The sequence below is a fragment of the Halichoerus grypus genome, chromosome 3, assembly GCF_964656455.1.
Source record: "Halichoerus grypus chromosome 3, mHalGry1.hap1.1, whole genome shotgun sequence".
Lineage (NCBI taxonomy): Eukaryota > Metazoa > Chordata > Mammalia > Carnivora > Phocidae > Halichoerus > Halichoerus grypus.
The window spans coordinates 109,132,069-109,144,515 of record NC_135714.1 but is presented as its reverse complement, the minus strand read 5'-3'; the positions used below and the strand labels follow the sequence as shown (position 1 = coordinate 109,144,515).

The 12,447-nt window shown below is 38.4% G+C and overlaps 1 protein-coding gene across 2 annotated transcripts in view; it reads left to right on the top strand.

Annotated features, from left to right (window-relative positions):
- MFSD8 (major facilitator superfamily domain containing 8) overlaps positions 1–12,447 on the top strand; it is a 40,363-nt gene that overhangs the window by 4,882 nt on the left and 23,034 nt on the right. For both annotated transcript variants that reach the window (XM_078069224.1, XM_036079419.2), the window contains exons 2-3: positions 5,840–5,931; positions 7,477–7,520. In XM_078069224.1, coding sequence (XP_077925350.1) covers positions 5,840–5,931; positions 7,477–7,520 — 136 coding nt within the window. The remainder of the gene's footprint in view (positions 1–5,839; positions 5,932–7,476; positions 7,521–12,447) is intronic.

Here is a 12,447-nt window from a genome sequence, read left to right as displayed (position 1 = left end):
GAGAGCATGAGCAGGGGGAGAGGCAGAGGAGAGGGAGAGGCAGGCCCCCCGCCGAGCCAGGAGCCCAATGTGGGGCTTGATCCCAGGACCCTGGGATCATGACCCGAGCCGAAGGCAGACACTTAACCATCTGAGCCACCCAGGTGCCCCAAGATTTCATTTTTTTTGATGACTGAGTAATATTCCATTGTATATATGTATGCCACATCTTCTTTATCCATTCATTTGTTGATAGACATCTGGGCTCTTTCCATAGTTTGGCTATTGTGGACATGGCTGCTATAGACAGATCACTACAAGGACACCTGGGTGGCTCAGTTGGTTAAGCGTCTGCCTTTGGCTCAGGTCATGATCCCAGGCTCCTTGCCCAGCAGGGAGCCAGCTTCTCCTTCTGCCTGCCATTCCCTCTGCTTGTGTGCACTCTCCTTCTCTCTCTGACAAATAAATAAAATCTTTTGAAAAAAAGTAAATCGATCACTACATTTGTATCTTTGGGGTAAATACCCAGTAGTGCAATTGCTGGTCCTAGGGTAGCTCTATTTTCAACTTTTTGAGGAACCTCCATACTGTTTTCCAGAGTGGCTACACCAGCTTGCATTCCCACCAACAGTATAGTTCCCCTTTCTTTGCATCCTCACCAACATCTGTCGTTTCCTGACTTGTTAATTTTAGCCATTCCAACCGGTGTGAGGTGGTATCTTATTGTGGTTTTGATTTGTAGTTCCTTGATGGCAAGCGATGTTGAGCATTTTTTCATGTGTCTTTTGGCCATTTGTATATCTTTGGAGAAATATCTATTCATGTCTTCTGCCCATTTTATGATTGGATTATTTGTCCTTTGGGTATTGAGTTTGGTAAGTTCTTTAAAGATTTTAGATACTAGCCCTTTATCTGATAAGACATTTGCAAATATCTTCTCCCATTCTGTGGTTGTCTTTTGGTTTTGTGGACTGTTTCCTTTGCTGAGCAAAAGCTTTTTATCTTGATGAAGTCCCAGTAGTTCATTTTAAGCCCCGACCCTTGATTTCAGTTCAGGTCATGATCTCAGGGTGGTTAGATCAAGCCCCCCCGTCGGGTCCCATGCTCAGTGCAGAGTCTGCTTCTCTTTCTCTCCCCCTCTCCTCAGCCACTCCCCCCACTCATGCGTTCTCTCTTTCTAAAATAAATAAATAAATCTTAAGAAAAAAAGTGGTAACTTGGGGCACTGGGTGGCTCAGTTGTTAAGCGTCTGCCTTCAGCTCAGGTCATGATCCCAGAGTCCTGGGATCGAGCCCCACATCAGGTTCTCTGCTTGGCGGGAAGCTTGCTTCTCCCTCTCCCACTCCCCCTACTTGTGTTCCCTCTCTCGCTGTGTCTCTCTCTGTCAAATAAATAAAATCTTTAAAAAATAATAATAATAATAAAATTTAAAAAATGGTAACTTGACTGAAGGACAGTTACATTCTTCTATGTTCCTACTCTCTCCAACAGAGTAGAAAGATGCACTTCTTCACCAAAATTATACTTTTGAATTAAAAAGAAGGAAAAAGTAAAATTCTTTATTTTGAAAAATTTCAAATCCATAGAAAAGTTGAAAAAAGAGTACAATGAACACCTGTATACCCTGTCACTAACTGTTAGCCTTTTCCACACTGCTTGGATTTCTTTCTATATACCCACGCACCCTTCTTTTGCCAAACTTCCCAAAAGCAGGTTGCAGATATCATGACACTTTATCCCAGGTATTTCAGTCTGCAGCCTGCATCTTCTGGGTTTTTTTTTTAAAGATTTATTTATTTATTTTTAGAGAGAAAGCGCGCATGCATGCAATGGGAAGGGGCAGAGGGAGAGGAAGAGAGAGGAGAAGACTCCCCACTGAGTACAGAGCCGGACTTCACAACCCTGAGATCATGACCTGAGCCAAACCAAGAGTCGGCCACTTCACCAACTGAACCACCCACGTGCCCCTGTAGCCTGCATCTTCTCAAAACAAAAACATTCTTTTACACAACTACATCACTATTGGCATAGCTAAAAATACAATACTAATTCAAAATACCATGCAGTATACAGTCTATACTCAAGTTTTTTTCAGTTGTTCCAAAAATGTACTTTATGGCTATTGAAAACAACAACAACAACAGGATCCAGGGGCACCTGGGTGGTCGGTTAAATGTCCGACTCTTGATTTTGGCTAAGATCATGATGTCGGGGTGATCAGCTCAGGTCATGATCTTGGGTGGTGGGATCGAGCCTCATGTCAGGCTCCATGCTCAGTGGGGAGTTGGCTCGAGATTCTCTCCCTTTCTTTCTGCCCCAACCCCCACTCACGCACTCGTGCTCTCTCTCCCTCTCAAATAAATAAATCTTTAAAAAAGAAGAAAAACAGGATCCAATTAGTGGTCATGCATTGATTGTTGTATTTGTTTAGACTCTCTCAACTGATAACTGTCCCCTGATCTTTTCTCTCTGTTCTTTCCAATATTGAATCTTTTGACAATTCTAGGTCGTTTTCTGTAGAACATCTCACATTCTGGATTTTTGGCCTGTTTCTTTTTTAATAGATCCTGGTCAGTCATTTCTGGCAAGAACATCCCATGGGTTGAGAATGTCCCAATATAGTAAAGTAAGGAGGCATCAGATGCGCAGCCATCCCACTATTGTGGTTGCCAAGCTTAACCACTTGGTTAAGAGGGTGACTGCTGTATCTCTTGATTATAAAGCCTCATTTTCCATTTTGGGATTAGAAAGTAGCCAGTGGGCTGATGCTTTGGGACCCTGTGACTATCCTGTCCTCAACAACTTTTCAACCAGTTGTTTTAGGATCCATCAATTATCCTTTCTTTCTTTCTTTCTTTCAAGATTTTTTTTTTTAAGATTTTATTTATTTATTTGACAGAGAGAATGAGAGAGAGCACATGAGAGGGGGGAGGGTCAGAGGGAGAAGCAGACTCCCTGCCGAGCAGGGAGCCCGATGTGGGACTCGATCCAGGGACTCCAGGATCATGACCTGAGCTGAAGGCAGTCGCTTAACCAACTGAGCCACCCAGGCGCCCTTTTTTTTAAGATTTTATTTATTTATCTGACAGAGAGAGAGAGAGAGAGCAAGAGAGTGCAAGCAGGGGGAGCTGCAGAGGGAGAGGCAGAAGCAGACTCCGCGCTGAGCAGGGAGCCTGACTGGGGCTCGATCGCAGCCCCAGGATCATGACCTAAGCCGAAGGCAGAAGCTTAACTGACTGAGCCACCCAGGCGCCCCTCAATTATCCCTTCTTTCATCCATTATTACATGGAGAGTAGTTATTAAATAGCAATTTTCTAAATCTGTCATCCCTTCAATATTTAATAGCTGTCATTAAAAGAAGAAAATTTTTTTTAAAGATTTTATTTATTTATTTATTTGACAGAGATACAGCGAGAGAGGGAACACAAGCAGGGGGGAGTGGGAGAGGGAGAAGCAGGCTTCCCCGCAGAGCAGGGAGCCTGATTCGGGGCTCGATCCCAGGACCCTGGGATCATGACCTGAGCCGAAGGCAGATGCTTAATGACTGAGCCACCCAGGCGCCCCAATAATAAAATCTTTAAAAAAAAAAAAAGATCTGAGCAAAATAGTTATTTGAAATTTTCAGGCTTACTTTAATGATAGTTCTTATAAGTGATGGTCATTTTAATTTCTTTTTTTTTTAAGATTTTATTTATTTATTAGAGAGAGACAGCGAGAGAGGGAACACAAGCAGGGGGAGTGGGAGAGGGAGAAGCAGACTCCCAGCTGAGCAGAGAGCCCAATGCGGGGCTCGATCCCAGGACCCCGAGATCATGACCTGAGCTGAAGGCAGACACTTAACGACTGAGCCACCCAGGCGCCCCGTCATTTTAATTTCTGATATCCAGGAAATAATAATGTGTTCATTAAAAATATAATACCCAATGCTGGAAAGTGATACCAGAATCCAGTGCTGTGGGAATGAATGGTGGATACCTCTTGCTGATATGTAATTATCTGCATTATATATTCCAGATTCCAGGTTATTGATTTCCAAATAGATGGTCCCCGACTTATGATAGCTTAGCTTACGATTTTGCAACTATACAATGGTGCAAAAGTGATATGCTTTCAGTAGAAACCATACTCCAAATTTTGAATTTTGATCTTTTCCTGGCCTAGTGATATGTGATAGGCTACTCTCTTGCAGTGCTAGACAGTGGCAGTGAGCCACTGTTCCCAGTCAGCCGCTTGATCACCAGCATAACCCACCCATGCACTTTCAACCATTCTGTACCCATACAGCCATTGTGTTTCTCACTTTTAGTACAGTATTTTATAAATTACATGAGATATTCAACACTGCGTTATAAAACAGGCTTTGTGTTAGATGATTTTTCCCAACTGTAGGCTAATGTCAGTGTTCTGAGCATGTTTAAGGTAGGCTGGGTTAAGCTATTGTATTCAGTAGGTTAGGTATATTAAATGCATTTCCGACTTAATGTATTTCCAATTTACAATGGGTTTTTTGGGAGGTAACCCCATTGTAAGTCAAGAATGATCAGTATGAGCATCTGGGGTTCTGGTTTTTAGACTGGGGAGAGGGCAGGAAGGGCAGAGGGAAAGGAAGAGAGAGAATCTTAAGCAGATTCCACACCCAGTGCAGAACCCAGTGAGGAGCCGCACATGAGGCTCAACCTCACAATCCTGACGTCATGACCTGAGCTGAAATCAAGAGTTAGTTGCTTAACCAACTGAGCCACCCAGGTGCCCCTGGGGTTCTGCTATTTTTCGAGTATGCTACATTATGGTGAAAAGTCTATTTTTATGGAATGGCATATATAGTATTAAGAACTTCATATATATTATATCAGCAGCTAATATACCTGGCATGTAGTAGATCTAATTAATGTTATCTGTCTTCCTTCACTCTACCACTCCCAATCACATCACTTTTGAAAAAAAAAAAAGTTTCTTTTTTGAAAAGTTTCTCTTTAAGACAACTTTGACAGCTCTAAGGTCTATTTTAGAAAATAACTTTAGAACACAAGAAGACATTTTGTCTGTTGTGTTTGTCTTAATTATTTGAAAACATAAAGCTCATATTAAGGTAAATTTACTAACTCTTTCTGTATGTGAATGTGAGAATGTAATGAAACCATACACACCCTCATGTATCACCTGACTGAAGTAAGATGTATGCTTAATATACTTGCCTTTACTCCAGGTCATAGGCTTATATGAAAGATCAACCCAGTCTAGAAGGACCTTGGACTCTCTTTAGTCCACTAATAGAACTTGTCTGGTAACCCATGTTGGAGCAAAGGCAAGTGTTCTAGAGGTCCCAGGCCTAGGAATGTCACATCAAACTTTTCTGGTGTCACTTCTACATTAATTTTGCTGAAAGTACCTAGCCAAAATAGCTTCCTGCAGCAAAGTCAATTTACTGTTATAGAAACATGTCATAATGATGATAGTAATTATTTTTTTAAAATATGTAATAGTTGTATATCCCATCCATAGGAGATCTAGTTGTTGTAGCTAGTTTGATTTATTTTGATATACTTTATTTATTTTGTCAGTTTAACAAATTCCAACACTCGATTTGTAGCAGGTCAATGATAGCAAAATAATTAGTTGACAAAATGTTATGCCTTTTTAAGCTACCTGATGTCTCCCAAGTTTCTGTGTATAGTGATGCATTAATATAACCTACTGAAATTCAAAGAAATAATGCTTATTCATAGATAATTAGTACAGCAAGAACCAATATTAGTAAATTATACCTCTGTCATATCTTTTTAATTACTTTAGGAGAGAGAAAATAAAATTGTACATACTGAGATAACATTATACTACTTTTTTCTTCTTTACTCCTAGAGAATGGGATATTATAGAAACTGAAGAACATTATAAGAGCCGATGGATATCTATTAGGATTCTATATCTTACCATGTTTCTCAGCAGTGTAGGTAAGTATTAGAAATTATATATAATTTTAAAAATTCAGAAAGTATCTTATTTTAATGTCACTTAATTTTTTAAATTATTATTTTATTTTGGTAAAAATCACATAATATAAAATTTCCCATCTTAACTGTTTCTAAGATCAGAAGCGTTACATTTGTCTACATGATTATGTAACCAATCTCCAGAGCTTTTTCATCTTGCAAAACTAAAACTCTGTACCCATTAAACAACTCCTCATTTCCCCCTACTCCTACGTCCTGGCAACCACCATTCTTTCTGTTTCTATGAATTTGACTACTCTAGATACTTCATATAAATGGAATCATACAGTATTTTTCTTTTTGTGACTATTTTATTTAGCATAATGTTCTTAAGGTTCATCCATGTTATAATATGAGTCAGAATTTCCTTTTTTTTTAAGGCTCAATAATAGTCCATTGTATATGTGGTGGGGAGGACAATCTTTTCCTCTACTTTCTTAGGTTCTGTAGCTGGCCCCTGCAAATTAAAGCAATGGAAGACAGATCAACGAATGAAATCTTGCCATTTGCAACTACAGGCTACATGGGTAGAGCTAGAGAATATGCTAAGCGAAATAAGTCAGGCAGAGAAAGACCAAAAAAGTATGATTTCATTCATATGTGGAATTTAAGAAACAAAACAAAAAGCAAAGGGAAAAAAAAGAGAGAGAGAGACAAACCAAGAAACAGACTCTTAACTAACTATAGAGAACAAACTGATGGCCAATCAGAGGGGAGGAGGGAGTGGGGTGATGGGTGAAATAGGGGATGGGGATTAAGGAGTGCACTTGTCATGATGAACACTGGGTAATATATGGAACTCTTGAATCACTATATTGTACACCTAGAACTAATATAACACTGTATGTTAACTATACTGGAATTAAAATAAAATACTTCTAATTTTTAGTAATTATCTAAAATTATAAGTAATAATTTTAATAGCAAAAAAGAAAATTATTTTAACTTTAGATTTTAATTAGTATGTTAAACATTTTACCTGTTTATAAGTTTCTTGATTGTGAAATTGTAACTTGATTTCAAATATTAGTTTACTCTTCTAGTCCTCTTTTCCTCAAAATCAATATGTCAATTCAAAATACACTAAAATGAAACTATTAACTAAATTATTTTTTATTTATTTATTTAATTTATTTATTTGTCAGAGAGAGAGCACAAGCAGGGGGAACAGCAGAGGGAGAGGGAGAAGCCGGCTCCCCGTGAGAGGAAATTATTTTTTAAAATAGGCTTTCTAAAAAGAATGAAGTATTGGGCGCCTGGGTGGCTCAGTTGGTTAAGCATCTGCCTTCAGCTCAGGTCATGATCCTGGGGTTCTGGGATCGCCCCGCATCGGGCTCCCTGCTCAGTGGGGAGCCTGCTGCTCCCGCTCTCCCTGTGCGCTCTCTCTGTCAGATTAATAAATAAAATCTTGAAATAATAAGGTCCATGTTATAGTTCAAAAAATTCTATCTATAAATAGTGATGAAATCATTTTAAGTATAAATAACAAATTTTGCCTCTTTACAGGATTTTCTATTGTGATAATGTCAATATGGCCATATCTCCAAAAGGTTTGTACACTTTAAACTGTTATTCTCTTAAGTAGCTATAGTAATAATAACTCTTCTATAGTTAAGAGTTTTCTTAAGAGTCTCTTTGGTATTTTATTGACTTAGTCCTTACTAGAGTAACTTGAGATAATAATTCCTCAAAAGAGGCTTACAGGTAAGGTGATCAAATGCTTTATTGTGCAAACCAGAACACTCTTGAAGTGAAGGGAGTACTATATCAGGAAAACACGATTATACCTGGACAGTCCCAGGCAAATGTAGATGTATGGTAACCTACTTATTAGCCACTTTCACATCCCATCAATACCCGCTCCCTGATAAAAAAAGAAACTAAACTACACATAGTCTGAATTCCCAAAAGGTACAAATGACATTTATATGGAATAATTTTGTGCTTTCCTATAGAATTAATTTGGGGTGTCAGGTGACATTGTAAAAAGAATAGATAATGTATGTATTTTGATTCTTTGGTTACTAGATGGGAAGGAGGGGGTCAAGAAGATGCAAGTTTAGTGGGTACTCTGACATCAGTTAATCATCAAGTCCTGCCAATTCTATCTTTAAAAAATATATATATATGACATATAACATAATGTAAATATATGTCAATTCTATCTTAAATCTCCAGAAATGAACTTAATGAAAATCAGTATATAAGTTGCAGACATAATTCATCTATAACAATACTTCATGTAAGGTTCTTGATGGAGCTCCTCTGTACTCTTCAACCTCCTATTCACTCCTTAAACTGCTACAATCTGATTAACTCCTCTGCTACCCTGAAACTGCTCTCGTTAAAGTCATCAGTGACTTAATTGCTGACCAAATAGATACTTTTCAGTCCTTTAGGTGATATTTGGGTAGCGTTTGACATTGTTGTCCTCTCCCTGCTTCTGAAAACCCTCTCTTAGCTTCTGTACATTTCTTTCTCCTGGCTTTGCTCTTTAAATATTTGTTCTTAAATTCTTTTGTGAGTTTTCTTTATCAACTTGTTCCTTATATGTTGGCTTTCCCAGAGGTTGGCCTGTGTGTGTGTGTGTGTGTGTGTGTGTGTGTGTTATAGCCTAAATCCTAAGCTTTGGTCCATGTTAGATCTTTTTTTTTAACTATTTATTTATTTTTTTTTAAAAGATTTTATTTATTTATTTGACAGAGAGAGACACAGCAAGAGAAGGAACACAAGCGGGGGGAGTGGGAGAGGGAGAAGCAGGTCTCCTGCAGAGCAGGAAGCCCGATGCGGGGCTCGAGCCCAGGACCCTGGGATCATGACCTGAGCCGAAGGCAGATGCTTAACGACTGAGCCACCCAGACGCCCCGGTCCATGTTAGATCTATAGCCAACAATTTGTTAGACATTCTACTTGCATGAACCTAGCTTCCTAGGGTCTTCATACATTTTTTCCCCCTTTTTTCTGGAATGCTTTCCCTGCCTTCATCTCTCCTTTTCTCTGTCCTTCCCTTCCACCCTACTTTCCTGTTATCTTTTATTCATTCTTCAAGGCTTTGTTCCAATGTTACCTCCTCCGAAAAGCCTTCTCTGATTGTCCCCCAGCCCAGTGTGAGTTAAAAGGTTTTCCTATGTACCTCCATACCCCGTTATCATTAACACTTATCACTGAGTGCCATAACAATGTGTTTACAGAGAATTAACTTCCCTACTAGATTGTTAGGATGGTCAGATAGCTTCAACAAAAATACTAGAATATTTGATGAATACTTAGAGATTAAAAATAATGCCTATGATACAAGAAGTTTATTGACATTTAATATTTCATTTTAGACTTTTTAGTTTTTATGAATTTTTAACTTTTTGAAAATGCTGACTTAAAATATCTGATATTTTAAAAGGAATATAAGGACAAATACAAATGTCATTTTTATTGATTTGGTGCCACATTTTCATTGCTATTTTAGAATTTATTTGAAAATTAATCAAAAAATTATATTACATGCAATTGTTACACATGACGCTAAAAATTCTTTCCTTACTGGCATACTTACTGCAATTAAAGCAGAATATTTAACAATTCTAGAGCAGTTCTTTGCCAAAAATATATTTCCATGTGTCAAAACTCTTTTTATTTCTGTGGTCCTTGTATTCAGTCTGTTTAACCTCAAAATTATCGAAAGAAAGGTATTTACAATAATTAGGTCTATTCAGCACAATATGTTGAATTTTGAAAAGGTACACTCCTTTCTCCAAATATTTGAAAGCCCTTCAAAGGTAAATTTAGTGAGTACATGAACTTGTAACTAATTCTTTGGCAATACAACTATAACAGTTTCACTAAAAAACTTATCAACTAATTTTCTCAACTTATTTCATAACAATAATGTGTGCTAGGTACACTAGTAAACCTTTCATCTTTTGATAATTCATAACAACCTGTGAAATGATTATTATCACTCCTGTTTGGCAGGTGGAGAAACTCACACTCAGAAAGTTAGGTAGCTTGCCCAAGGTCACACAGCTCGAAAATGGCAGAGCCAAAACCTATCTGAAGCCAAAATCTGACTCTTAACCACAGTGCTGTGTTACCTACTATCTTAAACTTTTTAATTCTTAATTTAAGGCTACCATCTCTTTTATGATAATATGTTGACAAATATTAGCTTAAAAGACATCTATAAGAAAGATAAAAAGCTAGACCCCCCCCCCAAAAAAAAAAACCGAGAAAACAAAACAGTAAATTATTTGTCTGAAAGGAATTTGGCACTGGTGTGAACCTCTGAATTGTACTTCTTTCTGGCTCTGGCTGATAGATAGCCATCAGGCAAGTGATTCCTTAGGCTTTGTTGCCCAGAAGTGAGATAAATTCCCAGGAAGATTTATATTCTTAAACCTAGATTTTGAATTGGAAGAATAGGTAATCTTACAGGGCCAGGAAGATAGTGGGAATACTCATGCATGAATTATATTAAAATATAATAATAAAATTGACATATTAGTAAAACAAAGTACTAAGAAATACTAGTTTTTATACAGTATAGGTAACATTCATTGAGTGCATATATATGCTGACATTGCCCTAAGCACTACACAGGTATTGGCTCAAATAATTCTTTTGACAACTCTGTGAAGTTATCCTTATTTGACAGATAAGAAATTGGAACATGTGATTTTCACCCCCCACCCCCCCACCCCCCACCCCCAGCTACTCAAATACCAGATAAGTAAAGCCTGGTTTGGAAACTCCTTGATGATGAAACCCAGTTTGGAAACTCTGTATTAACTCATCTTTCTATCCCTATTGCCTAGCACAGGTTTTGTCACAGAGAGGGACTAAGTGACTATTAATTGAATTAATAAGCAATAATCTATACATAAAGAGGCTTGGAACACCCATATTCATGTCTTAATTCCTGTAGCAAAGCATGAAGATTTCTAGAACTTTGACTTTGTCAATATTATTAACATGTTTAGAGAATAATGTTTTGAAATTCAATACCATGTACTTTGGAGTTTGGGGAGGGTTTTGGTTAGAGAAGATATAGATCCAGCTTTCACTGAAGTGTACAAAATCAAACAAGTTAATTACAGGTTATTACCATATACTATACATCCGTAAAAGTCTAAAAGTCTAAAAGTATGGGTATGGTGTGTCTGGCTGGCTCAGTTGGTTAAGCAACTGGCTCTTGATTTCAGCTCAGGTCATGATCTCAGGGTCATGGGGTCAAGCCCTGTGTGGGGCTCTGTGCTCAGTGCGGAGTCAGCTTGAGATTCTCTCTCTCCCTCTCCCTCTACTGCTCCCCCTGCTCTCTTGCTCTCTCTAAATAATAAACAAAATCTTTAAAAAAAAAAGGTATGGGTGTGTTTGTGAGAGAGAGGGAGGGAGAGAGAGAGAGGGAGAGAAAGAGAGAGAGAGGCAGACAGACATGGGCTGTTAGGGGGATGTTTCTAATCCAAACTTAAGAAATTCTGGAAGACTTTCCAAAATCAGTTACACTGGAGCTGAGTTTTGAAGGTCTGCAGAAGTTAGTTTCCTAAAGAAAAGGTGGGGGCCAGGGAGTTGGAGGTTGGGGTGGCATTGCTGGTAGAAGGGGGCAGTAGAGAAACCAGCGCAAAGGCCTGGAGGCAAAGAACTTGGCTCATTTTGGAAACTTCATACAGTTCTGTGTGGCTGGAAGTTAGAATTGGAGGAAGGGTACATGCAGAGAGAGGAGTTTAGAGAGGAGAGACAGTGGCCAACTTGTGAGTGAGTTTTTCATAATAAGCTGTTTGGATTTTATTTTGCAAACAGTATGATAGAGATCACCAGAGGTGGCCAGAGGACCAGAAATAAGATGCTGTTATTACTGTAAGAGAGAGAGCACAGATAACAATTCAATTACTGAAGTGACACCTTCTGTTATAGTGTAGAACCTATATCTCCCAAACCATTTTATTTCCTGTTGCAATTCTAACAGAATTCTAGCAGATTCTAGTTTTCCAGTCACTGTAAAGAATAGTAGCCAACTAAAATAAAAGTTTCCGGGCACCTGCGTGGCTCAGTTGTTAAGCGTCTGCCTTCGGCTCAGGTCATGATCCTGGGGTCCTAGGATCAAGCCCCACATCGGGCTCCCTGCTCGGCGGGAAGCCTGCTTCTCCCTCTCCCACTCTCCCTGCTCGTGTTCCCTCTCTCACTGTGTCTCTCTCTGTCAAATAAATAAATAAAATCTCTAAAAAAATAAATAAATAAATAAATAAAAGTTTCCATTGGTCTCGAGCAAATATTATTCATATTGTTAGAGCCATCCCCGAGAGTCGGCTTCTGTCCATGAGATGGATAATTGACTATAATCAATTGATATCCTGAGAAGACACTTGCATCCTTTTGCTTTCAAACCACATTTATCATTAAATTGAGTTTTTATTGCTTTTTTGAAAATTAATTTAAAATTTTTTATGACATGGTTATTTTATATTTTAATAGATCAAAGGCACTAAA